Here is a 19,530-nt window from a genome sequence, read left to right as displayed (position 1 = left end):
TTAGCCATTTCTCCTTTGCACGATCGTCGTCACCGCAGCTCCCCCTGCCACCGAGGCTGCCATCCAGGTTTGGGAAATATATATGTAACTATGTGTATGCATACTGAACCGCTGGTTCGAACTGTAAACCGGTTGATCGAACCGGAGGTTCACGGTTTGTGAAAATCCACCGAACCTTCGGTTTCGGTTCGATTTTTAACGAACCGGAACTGACGGTCTGGACCGGCGGTTCGAAACCAATGGCATGTCTAGATCTGATCGGGGACGAGCTACATATTTATCTCAGGGCAGTGACTTTGCTTTCTACATTGAAGAAGTTAATTGGGCGGTGAGCCGAATTCAACGACGCCGCACGGATCTGTTCTTTGTCAATCGGTAATCTTTCTTTTGATTTATTAAGTTGTCTTTGTTTGGATTAGGGGTAGAGGTGTTCTGGATCTGGATTGCTAGGATTTGTTTGATTCGATTGCAATGCCTGAAACGGATCGGAATCTCTATGGATGCGCCTATAGATTTTAAGAATTCTGTGGTGCTTGAATTTTTTATTTCGCATTTATTGATTTGCTCGGAGAAAGCGGCGATTTTCTTCCTCGTTTGTTCTGGTTCAATTTTGTATGAGTTGATTGTGTGTTTGTTTGTATTTCGAAAATTTAAGTTTGGTGTTTGTTTTACAACAGCGATTTTGAATAGCATTGCTAGATCTGATTTTATTGATGAGTTTTGATATTGCTGGCCATTTCGTACTAGTTTCTTTTCTGTGTATAAACATCTTTATCGCTTTGTTTGGTTGAAGGCATACAGTTGGTACTAATAGAGCAGATAATCATGGCAGGATTGTAGATCTTATTTTGGAAATTCTTGTATTTGTAAACTTTTGTGCAAAGTAATTGAGTTTAATGTTTTGATTTCTAGTGAAAAATGGAGAAATCTTGTTCTCTGCTGGTGCATTTCGACAAGGGCACTCCAGCTCTGGCTAATGAGATCAAGGAGGCCCTTGAAGGGAACGATGTTCCAGCGAAGATTGACGCCATGAAGAATGCTATCATGCTTTTGTTAAATGGTGAAACTTTGCCGCAGCTGTTCATTACGATAGTTAGATATGTTCTACCGTCGGAGGACCACACGGTCCAGAAGCTGCTGTTGCTCTATTTGGAAATCATTGATAAGACTGATGGGAAGGGGCGTGTGTTGCCGGAAATGATCTTAATCTGCCAGAACCTCCGGAATAATCTCCAACATCCTAATGAGTATATCCGTGGTGTCACTTTGAGGTTCCTTTGCCGGCTCAGTGAAGTGGAGATCATCGAACCTTTAATTCCCTCTATTATGTCGAATTTGGAGCACCGACACCCTTATGTTAGGAGAAATGCAATTCTTGCTGTGATGTCGATATACAAGCTCCCACAAGGTGAGCAGCTCCTGGTTGATGCTCCGGAGACAATTGAGAAGTTTTTGTCGTCAGAGCAGGATTCGTCGGCTAAAAGAAATGCATTTCTTATGCTTTTCAACTGCGCCCAGGATCGTGCTATCAATTACCTTTTGACTAATGTTGACAGAGTATCGGACTGGGGGGAGCTGATGCAAATGGTTGTCTTGGAGCTGATTCGAAAAGTTTGCAGGACAAATAAAGCTGAAAAGGGGAAATATATCAAGATTATCATCTCTTTGCTGAATGCTCCTTCGGCTGCTGTAGTTTATGAATGTGCTGGAACTCTTGTTTCTCTGTCTTCAGCTCCCACAGCTATAAGAGCTGCAGCAAATACATATTGCCAGCTTCTTCTCTCTCAGAGTGACAATAATGTTAAGCTGATTGTGCTTGATCGGTTGAATGAGCTCAAGTCTTCCCACAAGGATATTTTGGTCGACATGATAATGGATGTTTTGAGGGCACTGTCAAGCCCAAACCTTGACATCCGGAGAAAAACACTCGATATTGTTTTGGAATTGATCACTCCCCGCAATGTCAATGAGGTGGTTCTAACTCTGAAGAAGGAAGTAGTGAAAACTCAAAGTGGAGAGCTTGAAAAAAATGGGGAGTACCGTCAGATGCTCATTCAAGCAATTCATTCGTGTGCTATTAAGTTCCCTGAAGTGGCAAGCACGGTGGTCCATTTATTGATGGATTTCTTGGGAGACAACAATGTAGCATCTGCAATGGATGTCGCCATTTTTGTGCGTGAGATAATTGAAACCAACCCGAAGTTAAGAGTTTCTATCATCACCAGGCTTCTCGACACTTTCTATCAGATCCGGGCTGCAAGAGTATGCTGTTGTGCTCTTTGGATTATTGGAGAGTATTGTCTCTCGCTTTCTGAAGTTGAGAGCGGCATTGCTACTATAAAGCAGTGCCTCGGAGAATTACCGTTCTTTTCCATATCTGAAGATGAGGAAACTAATGATTCTTCGAAGAAAACACAGCAGGCGCCTTCGATTACTGTTTCTTCTAGAAGGCCAGCAATTCTTGCTGATGGAACATATGCCACTCAAAGTGCTGCCTCTGAGACTGCTTTCTCTGCTCCAACTGTTGTCCAAGGATCACTGACGACTGGGAATTTGAGATCGCTTCTTCTCACTGGTGATTTTTTCCTTGGAGCAGTTGTTGCTTGCACTCTTGCAAAGCTCATTCTGAGATTAGAAGAAGTTCAGCCATCTAAAATTGAAGTTAACAAAGCTTCGACTGATGCTTTGTTAATTATGATAGCTATGCTGCAGTTGGGACAGTCCTCAGTTCTCCCTCACCCAATTGACAATGATTCTTATGACAGGATTGTTGTCTGCATAAGGTTGCTGTGTAACACTGGGGATTCTGTGAAGAAGATCTGGCTGAAATCTTGCCGTGAGAGTTTTGTTCAAATGCTTTCAGACAAACAGCTGCGTGAAACTGAAGAAATCAAAGCTAAAGCTCAGACTTCTCATTCACAGCCAGATGACCTTATTGACTTCTACCATTTGAAGAGTCGCAAGGTAAAACAGGCATCTGTGATCATTTTTTTAGTATTTCGATGAATGCAGTTTCCGATGCCCCACAGTTTTGGTCAATTAACCGTCCAGTGGCTTGAGGACTGAAACAGTATTTTTAAAACTCATCATTATGTTTATGTTGGATCTATACTTTCCGTTATGTCTAATGCTAGGTGTCATCTTGTGGTAGTAATCGATTATTATCTCCCTACATATCAATCAAAATTCGAATACCTTTTTGCAATGACCTTTAGTTAATGTGTGAAACATCAAGAATAGCTGTTACATTGTTATAACTTAAGACAATTTGTTGTGATGACCATAATTGTGGTTTACATGAGATGCAACATAAAATTTTCTAATTGCTTCTGTTATTGTTGTCATCGATCAGGGCATGAGCCAGCTGGAGTTGGAAGATCAGGTCCAAGACGATCTTAAACGTGCTACTGGAGAATTTGTCAAGGATGGAGATGATGCCAATAAGTTAAATCGTATCATTCAACTGACAGGATTCAGCGACCCTGTATATGCTGAAGCTTTTGTGACAGTTCATCATTATGATATTGTCCTGGATGTTACGGTTATTAATAGAACAAAGGATACCCTTCAGAATCTCTGTCTGGAGCTGGCCACAATGGGCGATCTTAAGCTTGTTGAACGGCCTCAGAATTATACACTTGCTCCCCAGTCAAGCAAGCAAATCAAAGCAAACATCAAGGTCTCCTCTACTGAAACTGGAGTTATATTTGGCAACATTGTTTATGAGACCTCGAATGTTCTTGAGAGGACTGTTGTCGTTCTCAATGATATCCATATTGATATTATGGACTACATATCCCCTGCTGCTTGTAGCGACTCTGCTTTTAGAACAATGTGGGCTGAATTTGAATGGGAGAATAAGGTAACATAATTATTCACTTTGTTTTTTGTTTCTAATTAGGTTTACGTTCTCTAATGATATCTTATTTTGTTGTTGGATAAGTAAATAATTTTGGGTGAAACTATTTCCCTTTTTTTTCCCTTCCTTACTTTTTTTCAAGAATAAATTGTTTGAAACTCGATTCTGAAAAAAAGAGTGGTTTTAGAAATAACTTCTTGATTATGTTTCTGATTCTTTTGTGGGACCATTGATAAAATGTTGCTATTAAATACCCTTATCCTTGATATGAAATTTTGGTTTTACAGAAATAAGTATTGTTCCTGCTTGTACATTAACTACAATGTTATCATACTTACATATTCCTCTGCAGTAGTGTTGTTTCTTTTGTTTCTTAAAGGTATTCAATAATTTGTACTCAGTATACTTTTTTTGTTCGATGTTCCCTTTTCCTTGTTTTTCTCCAGGTTGCTGTCAATACAACAATTACAAATGAGAAAGAATTCCTTGACCACATAATCAACTCCACCAATATGAAATGCCTAACTGCACCGTAAGTCAATTTCCGCCGATTCCTCTTTTGCAAGTAAAGCTATTCTTTTACCATGTATTACTTTTAGGCAAACATAACCACCAAAGAAATTCTAAAGGTAGTTTATATTCTGTTATTGCTCCTTTTACGCCAACGTATCATTGGGTGTGTGTGTTATTTTCCAGATCTGCTCTCGAAGGTGAATGTGGGTTTCTGGCTGCTAATCTGTATGCGAAAAGTGTGTTCGGGGAGGACGCTTTGGTAAATGTCAGCGTTGAGAAGCAAGCTGACGGAAAACTTAATGGATACATTCGGATAAGGAGCAAGACGCAGGGCATTGCCCTCAGCTTGGGCGACAAGATCACGCTCAAGCAGAAGGGAGGAAATTGATTTTCATACTGGTAAACACATTCTTTTCTTTTCGATCGTATCTCATCTTTTGGAATTTCCTATCTGTGATAAATCCTATTTAATCTTCGTTTTCGAGTAATTTGTTTCTTATATAAGTTTGGGATCTATCTATGAATGTGCAGGTGAAATTTGTGTTTTTGTGATTGACAGGACAATGAGAAATATGATAGGGAGGGAGGGAAGGGAGCATTTGTTTTTTCTGTGGAGTTTATTATATATATATATATATATTATGTTTTCATGCCCAAAAAAAAGATGTAATATTTGGATTCATTATATTTTTGTAGAGAATTGAAGAAGAAGAAGATATGTGGTTTCCAACTTCTAAAATAATTACAGTTTCTAGTGTTTGTTTTTATGATTGTATTGTTAGTGTTTTGTCACTAGTAAGGAGGGCATCCTGGATTTACTTATTATATACTCATCCGTCCAATTTCTATTGTCCTAAAATATAATTGCACGATTTTTTAGGTGATTGTCTTTTTGTTATGAATTGACAATTTTGCCTTTAATTGTACGATAGAGATGAAAAATAATAAATGAATAAAGGGTAAAAATATAAAATTTGTGTTTAAAAAAGGAAATAGGACAATAGTTGTTAGACGTTCCAAATAGAAAAGTAGGACATTAGTTTGTAGACGGAGGGAGTATATTATTTACTGTCTCAATTTGTTTGTTAGCTTCGAGAGTATGCTTGGTTTTGGTTTGTGTTTAGGTTTTCCTATTTGAATTTTTGTTTGTATAGCAGTTGATGTGATATTTTATGAAGATGAAATAAAGTATTTTTGTGTCGAGAATCGATTGGTTTTAGCAGTGATGTATAGTCTAATAGGTAATGGTTTTGGTTTGAAAGAAACCGAACACAAAGTGTTGGATTTTGAATTGTTTAGGAATGTGTATATTCATAGAAAATATTTTATTGCACATTGCTTTGTAAACATTGTACAGGGATAAGGGTCATTTTTTTTTTTTTCGTGTTTTTAAGACATTTTTAATGTATGAACTAAAGTTGGCAAATGATTTTGCTGTGGAATGTGTTTATTAGTCTTACTCAATATGCAAATTATTTCTCAATGCCTGCGTGATTAATAGTAATTCAATAATAAGTTTTTCAGAAAATATTATATTAAATATGTTTCTGTTTCAAATCTCTCAAAACCCATCTTTCATTTTCATGTGGTGGTGTTTGTTTTGTGATTCGATTTTGAGATATTTTTTGAATTGTTATTTCTTGTTAGTGATAGAATATGTATGTATATATATAAATATCTGATATTATTTATTATTTTTTTTACTAAAGAAAACCAAGCCTAAATTAAAAAAACATTGGTGGGTCTAATCTTTCATTCATTATACACCATTTCTTTTTACAGAAGAAAAAGATCCCAAAATTTAAAAAATGGACGGGCTTATTTAAAAGTGCTCTCAAAGCCTATCTTTCATTATTTATAATTTCTAACCCAAGTATATAAAAAGCATCAAAATTAATTTTTTATTCAAAACACAAGTACATCAAAACCTATTTTATATTCGAAATATTCATTTCAATTTAAATTCCATTCATTCATTTTTCCACAATGAAAAGATTCAAATTTCCATACAAAAACATCACATGCAACCAACCATTATTTCATTCAAAAAAAAAAAAAAAAAAACCCCAAAAAAGCAAGTAAAGAATGCTAATTCATAAGAAGGCCTTACAAAGGGGCACATAACAAAGTTACATTCAGCCAAAACACACCCAACAAAACCACACCCTAAAAACACCATAAAACTCAATCCCTCCCCTCACCCAAAAACACCATTCCATCACCAAAATAAGCCATATAGATGATGATGATCAAAACACACACACACACGAACACAAAGACAATCATTTTTCGCGATTTATTAATCGGGTCCGGGCCGGGCCGCGCTTTTTATTGATTGATCTCGCGAAAACTTAAAACTAACCTCGTCCGGGCTTAAGTCAACTTGTGGATAGTCTTCATGTCGGCCGTTTCTTGGAGCGTCCCTTTCTCAACATGATCCCACCACTTGAACAAGAAGTTGTCGACGACCAGCCTGAACCACGGCGACAGCTTCAATCCCCCCTCGCCCGCGTCCGCCTTTCTCAAAAGCTCTTTCAGCTCATCTCGGTTCACGTATTTCACGTCAGCTACCTCGTCCGGGTTCGGCATCACCCGGACGTCCCGCACGATGAACAGAAGGTAATCCACTGCAAATTGTACGACGAGAAGCCGTTACTACGACAAGAATCGCAACAAAAGCGATAAACTTTTATAAACGGCGGGGATTACATTCGTGCTCTCCCCATTTTCCGTCGGACGGCGCTTTGTACAGCATACGGCCTAGAGGAGTGAATTGATCGACGGGGACGTCTTCGGCGGGGATGCCGAGTTCATCCAGCAGTTTTCTTTGGGCCGCGTTTCTCACCCCTTTGATACGTAGAATTCAGGTTAGATACGGAAATGTACGATCGTATGACACGTAAAAATATAATGAATTACCGAGTGCATTTTCTTCGATAAGCTCGGATTCCCGGTACAGTGGGTGACTGCAGCAGGTGTTCGTCCACACTAGAGGAAAGGTCACCTTCGTCGCAGATCGTTGCTGGAAGAAGAATTTCAGGCCAAGAAATAGTGTTCATAAGAATATTATAATACGGCGCAATATAAATATAAATTTTTCTACACTCTATGCCTAATTGTGGAGACAAAAACATCGATCTTCTCGGGCAAATAATTTATAATTAGGTACACTAAGAACTACATTTTCTCTTAACTATAATCTTTTTGGCAATCCTGGTCGTTGGATCTTTTTTCTCAATTCAAACAAAGAAAGTCGGATATCGAAATTCCAACTCCCAATTCAATCCTTAAGGACAAAAAAAGCCATATAAGTATTAAGGCCCAGATAGTAATTATGCAAAAATACCGAACTACACTGTATAGGTAGAACTACACAACTCCTTCAAATTCGGAAATCCATGGTTTAATAGTTAGCTGTAAATTCCACATAGGTTTCCAATTTCATGTTTCCATTTCACTTTTATCATTCCCATATTCAAACATGAAATCAAATATATAATTATATATATTCACAAACTTTTTTTTTTAAAAAAAAAAGGTTTTGTTTTATGTGATGGCTTCAGCTGTTAAGCAGTCGAAAACATACATTCGAACTTTTAAGATGCTCCTGAAAAAGGGCAGAAGCAATTAACTTCCTAACCGAAAAATCTAACCCATCTCAACATTTTCCAGCACTAACACTATCTTGTTCTACAAAATCAAGAATGCAAAGTTTCTCAAGCATAGGAAGAACTGACGGTAAGCCCGGGAGATGTATGGAGCTTTGCTTAAGTAAATTACAGTAAAGGAAATTGTAGGCCAGAAATTCACAATTTGGTGAAATATTCTATTTGCAGCTACGATTTATCGTACTCAATCAACACATACCTGCAGCAACAACTCGAATTTCGGGTTGAACAGAAAGACGCTGAAAGCTCTATGCAACAAATTTTCAGCCTCGATCTTCTCCATCAGATGGCCTGAAACATCAAAAGGGCTGCGGCGTCAGGGAAAACAAGTTTAAACGAAAGATTTTTCAATGATTGAAAGGTTTTTGTCCATATCCTAAACACAAATTCCAACAAATCCGATTTCAACTAGTTCGACAACATACTGCAATTGCCAATTCATTAGCTCAACAGATCAGTGTTCGAATGAATTCCCGATTAGGTAAACTGTCTTGTTGAATACTCTGGTCAGCTTTTGTGATTGAAATGAGATTCACGATTAGGAAAAGTAGGTGAATTGAAAGATTTTTCAATTACTGAAAATATTTTGTCCAAATCGTACACAGAAATTCCAACAAATCCGATTTCAACAAGTTCGAGGACATACTGCAATGGCGAATTCATTAGCTCAACGGATCATAGTGTTGGGGCTAAATACACGATTAGCTAACTCGTAATTTTGATTATCCTGATCATCTTTTGTGATTGAAATCAGCAGGAATGATCGACAAACTCTAACTTACAGTTATATTTTGTGTCGTGGCCGACGACATGGTCCTTCTCATCGACTAATATACATCTGCAAAGAGTTCAAGCTTTAGATATATGTATATATGCATGTGTGTGTGTGTGTGTGGATAAGAATCCTTCCATGAAAATGACCTTTTCGATTGAAAAAAGGCCTAAATCTTCTTATTCAATCAAGAATAAAAATTCATATGACGCAGTGGAAACGACAAACTCAGAAAATTACACGAAACCCTTTCGCTTCACCGGAAGACAACAAATCAATTTGCAGAAAAGAAATCTGATTATTACAGCCACAGATTGAGAAAACAAAAGGATGAAAAGGAGCTTTCAAATTCATCGCACAAAAACTACCAAACCGTTCGTTCATTTCGGGTAAAAATCTGAATCGGAAAACAAATTCAAAGTCGAAAGAGATGAACAAACAATCTCCACAAGATAGACAGCACATTCGCAACGAACCCGAAAATCCGAACACCAAATTCCCATTCTCCGTAAATCTATCGAAACAGACGCTTGAGATTACGGCAAAAATAAATCAATAAGAACTCACTCGTCCTCGAACATGAGGCGCCTCTGGACGGCGTCCATGGTGGAATCGTCGACGACGGCACCCATTGTGGAAACGGTGGAGGCGCAGAAGCTCCTAAGTCGAGATCTGGAATCGGATCTAAAAAGTAGGGATTTGAGAGTGAAAGTGGAGGAGCGATGGAGGAAGAGGGAGGCAGAGAGGGGTTTTTGAAGAGCAATGCATCTGGCGGTCAACGAAGACATAGTTGCTTTCTTCCGCGAATAAATAAAGAAAGGGAGTAATGGTGGGGTGGCGGGGTGGGGGTGGGGTGGGGTGGGGTGTCTACTACTGCTCTACTAGCACAACCACCATGGAATGGGATCTTCTTGGAGTGGGTAGTTGTTGTCTGCCGTTATTGAATTCTCCGCCTCCATAGCCAATTTCTTGAATCACATTGCCCTCCCTCTCTCTCCTCTCTGTACCCACGCCCAAACCCACATGCGGCTCTTTGTTGTATTTTATTTTTTTATTATTTTTAATACCTGGATTTGTTTGTTTGTATTTTTATTTTTATTCTTTTTTAAGTGTCCCCTGTTTCTTTTCGTTCGTACACCATAATTTTATTTTTTTATATATATATACACAATTATACACATAATTTATTACTCCATTCACCCCAGATACCATGTTCACATTATTGTTTCCTTCCGTCTCCCATACCATGCCACTTTTATTTTTTGGAAAATGATTACAGACTTTCCTCTCATTTTAAATTTTTTAATTTTATTTTTTTAATTTTAATTAAACTAATTAGTTATTTAATCTTAATTTATAATTATTTATATTATAGGATAATTATTTTCACTAATACATTCTTAATTATCTACTAGTCATATTAATTTTAATACAAAATTATTTTTTTATTAAATTATAGTTATTTTCACTAATATATTTTTTAATTATTTACTAATTAGACAGTGTCTAAAATTAGGTGACTAATCTAAATTGGACAAATTAGCTGGGACTAATAGAGCATTATTTTCAATACCTTCATTTATAGGTAGATTTTTTAATATTAATAGTATTTTTAAATTTAGTTAAAAAATAAAGTAAATGAATAAAGACAATATAATAAAATTAGTGTTATTTGTCGTAAATAAATATTAAATTGAAAGTAATAATTAAATATTAATTTTTTGACTTTACCAAAAATTAGTAATGACATAAATTTAATAAACAGACTACAAAAGAAAGTGGTAATAAATCTGGCGGACGGATAAAATATAAACTTAATGTAGTAATAAATATACTATTCCAAATTTATTTGATTATTATTTGATATTGATTGAATCAGATTTGAATATTTGTTTATTGAAAAATGTAACATACCCAAAACGTTACCAAAAATTTCGGATATTTTCACTCACAAAATGACATTTTTCAATTTTAAAAGTTAGTACATTTTTTTCTTGGGTTTGTTTTTTAAGCTCATTATTATTATTATTATTATTATTATTATTATTATTTCCAATTTTATTCCGAAAATATTTTATAGATATTCCAATTTTTTATATATAAATTTAACGTAATAAAAAAAAAAACACCAAGCAGATAAATTCATTAATTAAACGTGCATTTTAACGTTGACTGTTGATTTGTATTTTGAAAAAGAAGTTAATTAATATTAGTAGTTAATTTTATGAGCATATTTGATTGGATAACGACAAGTGACACCACGCATGTGACCTGTCACGTGCAGTTGAATTAAATAAATAGTAAGAGCATGAAATAAACGACCAAAATCAATAAAATTGCCTAATAAGTGGGCAAGTCCAAAATGGCGCATTATTAAATATTAATGGTGGTCAATTTTGAATCAACTTAAAGAAAATTTCTATTTAAAATGGTTGAATGTATAGTAATAATAATAATAATAATAATAATAATAATAATAATAATTGGATAAATACCATCAAAGTAAATTCTAATTTTTTTTTTCTTTAGTGTGTAGTATTCAAAATGATACTCTCTCCCTCCCACATAATTTGTTCATATTTTTTATTTTCATTCCGTCTCACATTCTTTCCTTTTTTTTTTTTTAATATGATTATCCACTTTAATCATTTAAATTTTATATTTTTTTTAATCTTAATCAAACTATTTACTTATTTTAATCTTATCTTAATCTATAATTATTTTTACTAAATAATAATTATTTCTACTAAATAATAATTATTTCTACTGATAGACTTCTTAATTACCTACTAATTATACTTTACCTAAATTTTCGTATCTATAGTAACATACCCAAAATATATAGGACGGAGGGAGTATATTTTTATTTTATAGTATTTCCTCCCTCCCGAAATAGATTTTTAGAATTTTGTAATAAATTTAAAAATAATTGTATTTTATTGATCAGTTGAGTGAAAGTGTATAATAAATTTTGATACTTTTGTTATTTGAGTATAAAGTAATTTTCTTTATTTTTTTTTGTATAAAATAGAAAACTAATATATTTTTTTATTATTTATTAATTATGTAGCTTCTAAAATTTCATATTCACGGTATACAAGACAAATACATGGGACCGATGGAGTAATTGATTTTGGTAATTTCGGCAGTTACAATGCTGATAAACATCACATGATATTAGTACTAATAGCACACCGTATGCGTTAATATATTACAAATTGGATATATGAACTATTAACACATGTTATAGTCTCATACAACAGTTGATTTCAGCGCATCGTATATTGTTATACAACATATCCTTTTATCATGTACAACATTGTTATGTATAATAAAATTGTGTATTATTATTTTTTTTTTTTGATCGGATAATAAAATTGTGTATTTTTTTATTTTTTTTTAATTATTTTTTTAATGACGTGAAAATTCGCAGCCGAATAATAAAATTGTGTATTATTTATATATATTATGGTTGTTGAACCATTCCCGGCTAGTTGGTTGGTTAGTGATGTAATTAACCAACTAATTATAGGGGACTTGCCCTACATTAGTTAAATATATCAGATGTGTTTAATTATTAATTTGTGTTTAAAGCCCCCCAAAAAAAATTAATAATAAAAAATCAGATATATAGTCCAAATAGTTTACATTCAAAATATATAGTTGATCACTTGCTATACACAAATCGCCTAATGTGACTTGTCTTGTCGAATCTAATTTGTAGGATATTAGGTTTAGTAAAAAATTTACTCATTGCACACTTTCGGTAGCGACTTTGAGTTCCCATATTATTAAAAAAAATAAAAATAATTATATATTAATATCAAAATATTTTTATTTTATAGTACTTTCTTTATAAACAAAAGTTAATAATATCAAAATAATTTTATATATTTACTTACTAATAAAATATTATTATTTATTAATATATTAAAAATTAATTAGGTTGAATACGATATTTAAAGAATATTGATATTAAAAGTAGTGACAATTATGTAATAAAAATAAAAAAGTAGAGATAATTTTATGATTATATGGTTATTTATAGAAATAAAATTATTGTTTTAAAAACGAACAAAAATGATAAATAAGACTATTGTATTGCGAACGTAGGAGTATATAATTGTATATAGAGAGGGAAATAGGTTGGATACTTAAAGCGTATATGATTTGTTAGTTTTTGTTCAAATGCGTGGTGCGACCAATTATATATCACCCTCCAAAACAATATCTATACATCTCACTTTCCAAAAATAAATATCTTTTATATCCTATTTTATTATTTCAAAAACATCAAATTAAATATTATTTTTTATTTATTTATTATATTTAATTAAAATTTAATTTTACATTCAAATATTTTACAAATATATATTTATATCGTTTCAAACAACTATCACAATCCAAATCCAAATTTTTAGTATTCAAAATCGAGACAAAAATACCTAAATCCCACCTAAAATATTTAAGTGAAAGCTCCACTGCCCCTGACTTGGGAAGAGAGAGGCTTCGAACAATGACGAGCAGAAAATCGATGAAAATGGAATAGGACAGCTCGACTCAAAATCGAACAGCCTAAACTAACTTGCAGAAGTTAAGGAGGAAGAATTCTTTTGATGAATTAGTACAACAAACGATCACAAATCGAGCATTGTAAACTCGAATGCAGACATTGCCGGCGACGACGCCTACAACGAGCTATTATAATTAAACATAATGGATATGCAGGACAGCAGGAGAAACTCGATTGCATCGATCAATTCTAGAAAAGGTATGAACAATAATTGTTAGAACTATACAGCAGCCTTTGATCATATGCTAAAACTATCAAAGCAAATTGCATTCGATTGATCGTATGTTAGAATTTGTTAGAACTACACAGCAACCTTTGATCATATGTTGAATTTATCGATGCAAATTCATACAAGAGTTTATTGTAAGAATTTGCTAGATTTTCAGAAAGTTAGGCTATGGCAGAACAAGCTTTTACTGTTCCATAGTTCATTACAAGATATCAATACACTTGCAGGAAAATGCGTATATATATATAGGTATCTATGTATGTTTATATGAAATATGGCGGTGCAGGGTACGGGAGGGTATTTAAGTAATTTACTTTTTGAGGCTGCCGCGGACGCCGGGTTTAGGCTTTGAGGATTCGGCGGCGTGGCCGGCGTGGAGGTTATTGAGCTTGGATTCGTCGAAGGGGATTTTAGGATGGCGGGAATCGTGGTGGATCTGCATCGTTTTGAGATCCGGCGCGGTTATCTTGCAGAGAGGGCACTCCAGCTTGGCGTGGCCGCCTTTCTCCTGGCCGGAGCGATCGGCCAGGCCGGCCTTTCCTCCGCCGCGATTGGTGGTGGCGGCGTCCACTTTCGCCGCAATCTCCTTCGCCGTGTGCTTCTTTGGCTTCGCCTTCCCCGTCATGACCGTCAAATCTCCGAAACCCTAAATTGATTGCCCTAGGGTTTGGTCCCCTCTCTCTCTCTATATATATTTCTCTCTTACTCTCTCTATATATATACAGTATGTGTAGAAATGGAATAATTATAATATATAATAATGTTGCTCACTGCTCTCTGATTATGATACAACTGCGGTCAAAGCTTTTCAGTTTAATACACAAACTCTCTCTGCAAATTTTGGTTTACTTGCACACGAATTGGTTGATCTCTTGGGGAATGTGGGGAAGGAGTCGATGAATAGAATTAAAAGGATTAACTAACTCCATTGACGCTGCAGGATCATAATAAGAAAAGGAGGCCATGAGACCGAATATGGTCTTCTCCACCATGCCCAATACCTGTTCGATAAAATGTCCCAGTGATGGCAGTCGTCATAGAGCCTCAAAATTTGCTCCATCCGATGTTTCGACTTCGTCGATAGACAGGTCCAGTCCGACACAACTTCCTTTCCTGAATCCATGGACAGCACCTGTGGACGAACAGCAACTTGTTTGCTCTGGTAATAATTGAATCTTGCTTTCACCTGTTTTCAGATTCGTATAATTAAGAGTTTTTAATGCTTGGTTATGTTAAAAAGTTCAAATCTTGTAGGATCGGTTCGTATAGAAGTTTTGTAAATTTTGGAATTTTGAAATTTTGGAAAATGAGGAGAATAGTAAAAAGTTATTGTTTGATATATTTGTGAGAAAAAAAGTTACTTGAAATATGAATAGCAACAAAAGTTTAAAAAGTGTGTAAACATATTGTTTTTTTTTCCCCAATAATTTTGAGGTTAAATCATTGTTGAACTATAAGAAAATAAGTGTTGGATGTGATGTTTCCGTAGAATATTTAAGCCGTAGAAAATTTTCAGATCCCACATTGGTGACAAAACTAGTCATTCCTTACTCGATTTCAAATCTAGAATTACTCATAGTATTGGTGATTATTTTTGTCGGTCTTTATAGTTTTGCATTATTTTGCTTGTTATTCAATTATAAAATTCTCTTCGAGTCGTATAAATATAGTGTTGGCTTTGATTTTGATGTGTATTTTATTGCTAGTTGAAGTTCAATAGTGATGCAAGGAATTGTGAAGTTCAATATTGATCACAGGGTTAAGAAACTTACAATATTGAGCAGGACTCTTAGATGCTTCTTCAACTAAGGCTCTTTGATTATGTTTTTTGTTGGTAAATTTCGTAACATATGAGTAAGTTCATGACTAACTTTAGTTTGATTTTTCGTATTTTTGTTTTATCTTTCCCAACATATTCGATATCCAATGGATGGAGATCAATGTTCAGATATGTTTTGGAAGTGTTTCACTGTTTTGAAGAGTTTTGGAAATAAAAAATAGATATTTGATGATATGTTTTGTATACAATATAGGCTTTTGAAGTAATATTGAAATGAAAATATACATTTGATGGGATGCTTTTTCAATAGAGATATTGTTGATGAATAGTTCAAAATGAATTTGAAAAGTTATGTATTTGATCTGCAACATGACGATTGCTAGAGTTATTGAGGCTTTATTTTCCGAGTTTGTGCAAAATTAGAGCTCAGAATCATTGCATAGCTTTAAGAAGGTATCATTTATAGGTTACCACACATTTACACAAATAGCGAAAGATCGAAAGTAAACAACACTACAGAGAAGAAAGAATCGACCCCTGTTTTTTAATACCCTGATGATATCATGCAATGCTCTGCAGCTTCGTCGATGAGTAGTTTGTTTTCATTTGGTTTCCAGCAAACTCCGGACAGTGGGATTTTCAGCTCGGGCTGCCATGGCGAGCTCGAGTGGCATGAGAGGGAATGGAGCTTGGTCGATCATGCCCGGCGACTCGATGAGGGTATTATTCCATCCCTTGGATAGGATCGAGTTCGAGCACCCGTCCAAACCGATGTGCGTCACGTGCTTCACATCTGTAGGTAAGCCAATCTCCATCCCGGCATCTTCTTCTTCGGTTTCTTCTAACTCATCTTTGTATGCTGAAAAAAAAAGAAAAACAGAAATGACCGAGTAATTAGTACATAGAGTCGTTTCTTTGACTAGAACTTTCAAGATTGCGTCGAATCGCTCACCGAATAATTGAGACAGGTTCTTGAAGTTCTTGAACAGTTTCTGGAACCTGGGAACTGATGAAATGCTCGAAGGGCTCTTCGGGTTTTCGCCTGACAAGCTTTCGTCGTCGTCCTCCTCGGATAACTCATCGCACTCATCTTTGTCTCTCTCCCGAATCCCTTCACAGCAGAATAAAAAACAAAAGGTAAGTCGAAAACAAGACATCATATATACATATATATTTATATATGTGTATATAATGCTGTTGTGTCTGAAAAGAGCAGAACTTGTGGGAGTAATCGAATTCATGTCGATCCTCGACCGTTTCGCCTGCTGGTGCAGCCCAACTGCGATGCTCGACTCAGAGATGCAACCTGCTGTGAATGGAAGCAGCACGAACCTCTCCATCCGGTCCCTCATGCCGATCAAATTGGTGAGAAAGGTAACAAGTTATATATATGAAGTAGGTGTGCAAACAAATGCTAATGTAGCTATGTAAATATATATATATATATATATGCTGTCTCTCTTTGCTTTATTTCCAAGACACACACACGCACACATATAAATATATGTATGTATATAATCTAAGGCAGCAGATCTATAATGAGGGGTGGGATTGCTTCTAAGTTTGATGTAGATATGTGTGATGATTTTTCAGACTTGTGTGTATCATTATTTATTTATTTATTTTATTATTTATGGGAGACTGCTAATGTGTGTTTCTTTCTTTATTTCTTTCTCTCTCTGTTAGTTCACAATGGTGGGGTTTGCTTCTTTCTTTACTTCACTTGCCTGTCTTAAAGCAGAAGCCATTCTTCCCACATTCCATGCCACCAAATTTTAAAAGTTACTTTATTTTATTTTTCAATTCAATTTCATTTCTTGATTTACTTTGGATAGTGAGGTCTATGATGTCCTAAGGAGTGGTTAGGGTGCTACTTGGGGTTCATCAGCACCATAGCGATAAACCCTAATCAACATATGAAATATAATTAGACGACATATGGTTTGAATCAATACAACACTATAAATTGTTAGCATGTGTTTTTTGTTTTATTTTATATAGTCCCTGTATTAATATATCATGTATGCCAAGATCAAATGTAATATACATTGCGTGGACTATCGTTATTTGTTGTTTTTGTGTTATGTTAACATATATTCTCTCTGTCCCAAATCATAGGGGGCTTTGGGGGATTTTTGTAGTAAATTAAGAAATAATAGTATTTTATTACTTAGTGAAAGTGTGTAAGAGTTTTTACATTTTTGGCATTTGACTTTATGTATAAAGTAATTGTATATGTAATGTTGTGATTGTAATTTAAATGAAAGTTAAAAGGTATTTTGGTATCGGTGTATGATTATTTTTTTTAAAATAAAAAGTGAAGACTTTGAAGTGGAACAAACGAAAATGGTAAAAATAATATTTTGAATTGGGACTGTGGGAGTACTTTTTAACTCTTTTGTGTTGTCGGTTTATGTATCCCGCGCTGCTGGTTTATACTTCGTGTGCTGTCAGCACAATAACAGCCGGCGATGTCCTAATTATTTCTTTCTTATCCATTGTTGTTTATTGGGTGGGGAAGTGAAGCATGGGGATGGAGACTACCAAAATATGAGTTGATTACAAGCAATGTATTTCTAATCTGAGATTCTTACAAGAATCGTTTCATTATTGTGTGATTGACAGAGGACAAGTTGCTGTTGTTGTTAATTGGAGAGTGAGTTTGCTTGGATTTAAAGATGAGAGGAGGAGGTGGTGTTTCCATGCAAGGAATTAGGTACTACTACTTCTCATTGCCTTAATTATCTATATATATATTTATTTATTTGTGATTATTATTTAATTATTACATGCGTGTGTGTGTGTGTGTGATAAGTAGTTTTCTAATTAGTGCATGATTGAATCTACCAACCTTATAATTCTTTATTGAAAGAAAGTTGATGTTCCTCTATAGTGGTGTGGTTTTTTCTTTCAGACTAAGATAGTCAGTAGTCCATTGTCTGCTTTGATTATTATTATTAGTATTTTGGAAGAGTAAAAGTATTCCTTATAGAAGTAAGATAAGTGCAGTAAAAGGATGGCCGGTTAATGTTAATTTATGATTGTGCGGTCATAGTTTAATACTCCTTACACCCTCTCGATCTTTGATTTGAACTTGTAACTTAACATATAACAAAATAGAACCAAAAAAATAAAATAAATAAATACAAAAACTATAGCTTGATTATGAACTTGAAAATCGGCCACTGTTATTCGTGGAGTGCATTCTTGGTGAATAGTATAGGCATGAGTTTTTGGAGATTTTGAAAAAATATATATAAATAATTAGTATATTATTTGATATTTTGGAAAAACTAAATAAATTATTTAATATGATATTTTTTTAAAAAAATAAATAAATAGTGGGAAATGAATGAATTAATTATGGAAACTGAGTCTTTGGAGGGCCTATTTGACTGACCTCTTAGCGGGCTGTCATTATAATCGGCCAGTCCTCAAGATTATTTACATTGTTTGATTGCTCTAATGAACCATGGTTAGAATATTGATTAAAATTAATAAATGTACACCATAATTGATCTTAGAGCGTAATCTATATACAAATTGATAGTACAAGATATATAATTTTTAATATATACTTCAAAAGAAAAGTCTTATTTTGCTATTTTTATATATTTCAAAATAATAGTCCTATTTTTATTTTTTATAATTAACTCTCCACACATGATCTTCATTTTTTAACAATAATTACATAAATTAAAGATATTTTGGTCTTTAAGAAATACTTAAATCCAATATTTTGGTTTTTTTTTATTCTGATGTTCATCCCAAGTGTCCATATTTGTTATATTATGAAGAGAATATATTGCAGTGTTGACATCGTGTTAGTATTAATTGTACAATAATCAAAATGATGAACATAATATAAATATATGATACGAACCTATAAAATATGATAATAATTCATTCAATACATGTTTATTCGGACTTATTCCAACCGAACCAATAGGTAGAGAAATATTGTTAGTCAGCATAGTATAAATTAACCCTAATTAGCAGCCTAGCCTCATCTCAGATTTCACAAATGCAAATACGTCAAACACCGAACAATTAATGAAACAAAAAAAAAAAAAAAAAAAAAAAAAAAAAAAAAAGAAAAAAAAAAAAACCCCTGTAAATTTTAAAATTTGGGAATC

The 19,530-nt window shown here is 34.3% G+C and overlaps 4 protein-coding genes across 5 annotated transcripts; 1 reads left to right on the top strand and 3 right to left on the bottom strand.

Moving 5' to 3' along the window:
* The first annotated feature begins 280 nt into the window (after positions 1-280).
* On the top strand, positions 281-5,139 carry LOC127241315 (coatomer subunit beta-1). 2 transcript variants are annotated; one of them, XM_051260294.1, is made up of 6 exons: positions 281-375; positions 913-2,964; positions 3,353-3,862; positions 4,306-4,391; positions 4,556-4,771; positions 4,932-5,139. In XM_051260294.1, exons 2-5 carry the CDS (start codon positions 919-921, stop codon positions 4,758-4,760), a joined length of 2,847 nt encoding a protein of 948 aa, XP_051116251.1. In that variant the 5' UTR covers positions 281-375; positions 913-918; the 3' UTR covers positions 4,761-4,771; positions 4,932-5,139. The 2 variants fall into 2 exon arrangements, with proteins under 2 accessions (XP_051116251.1, XP_051116250.1); XM_051260293.1 differs by having other exon boundaries at positions 4,904-5,139.
* A 1,312-nt stretch (positions 5,140-6,451) lies between these two features.
* LOC127241454 (isopentenyl-diphosphate Delta-isomerase I) lies at positions 6,452-9,806 on the bottom strand. Its single transcript, XM_051260514.1, has 6 exons — positions 9,380-9,806; positions 8,823-8,878; positions 8,240-8,331; positions 7,292-7,394; positions 7,082-7,219; positions 6,452-6,999 (listed from the first exon to the last, which is right to left on the bottom strand). The coding sequence occupies exons 1-6, from the start codon at positions 9,598-9,600 to the stop codon at positions 6,746-6,748; spliced, it is 864 nt and encodes a 287-aa protein (XP_051116471.1). The 5' UTR covers positions 9,601-9,806; the 3' UTR covers positions 6,452-6,745.
* A 3,825-nt stretch (positions 9,807-13,631) lies between these two features.
* On the bottom strand, positions 13,632-14,349 carry LOC127241456 (protein METHYLENE BLUE SENSITIVITY 1-like). Its single transcript, XM_051260516.1, has one exon. It carries the CDS (start codon positions 14,237-14,239, stop codon positions 13,925-13,927), a length of 315 nt encoding a protein of 104 aa, XP_051116473.1. The 5' UTR covers positions 14,240-14,349; the 3' UTR covers positions 13,632-13,924.
* A 1,412-nt stretch (positions 14,350-15,761) lies between these two features.
* On the bottom strand, positions 15,762-16,823 carry LOC127241455 (CRIB domain-containing protein RIC4). The gene is made up of 3 exons (XM_051260515.1): positions 16,614-16,823; positions 16,347-16,505; positions 15,762-16,253 (listed from the first exon to the last, which is right to left on the bottom strand). Exons 1-3 carry the CDS (start codon positions 16,744-16,746, stop codon positions 15,997-15,999), a joined length of 549 nt encoding a protein of 182 aa, XP_051116472.1. The 5' UTR covers positions 16,747-16,823; the 3' UTR covers positions 15,762-15,996.
* Between the last annotated feature and the right edge of the window lie 2,707 nt (positions 16,824-19,530).

This window comes from Andrographis paniculata, unplaced genomic scaffold, assembly GCF_009805555.1.
Source record: "Andrographis paniculata isolate CXL003 unplaced genomic scaffold, ASM980555v1 Contig82END, whole genome shotgun sequence".
Classification (NCBI taxonomy): Eukaryota; Viridiplantae; Streptophyta; class Magnoliopsida; order Lamiales; family Acanthaceae; genus Andrographis; species Andrographis paniculata.
Note: the sequence above shows the minus strand (reverse complement) of the source record. Positions and strands in the feature narration are given on the sequence as shown.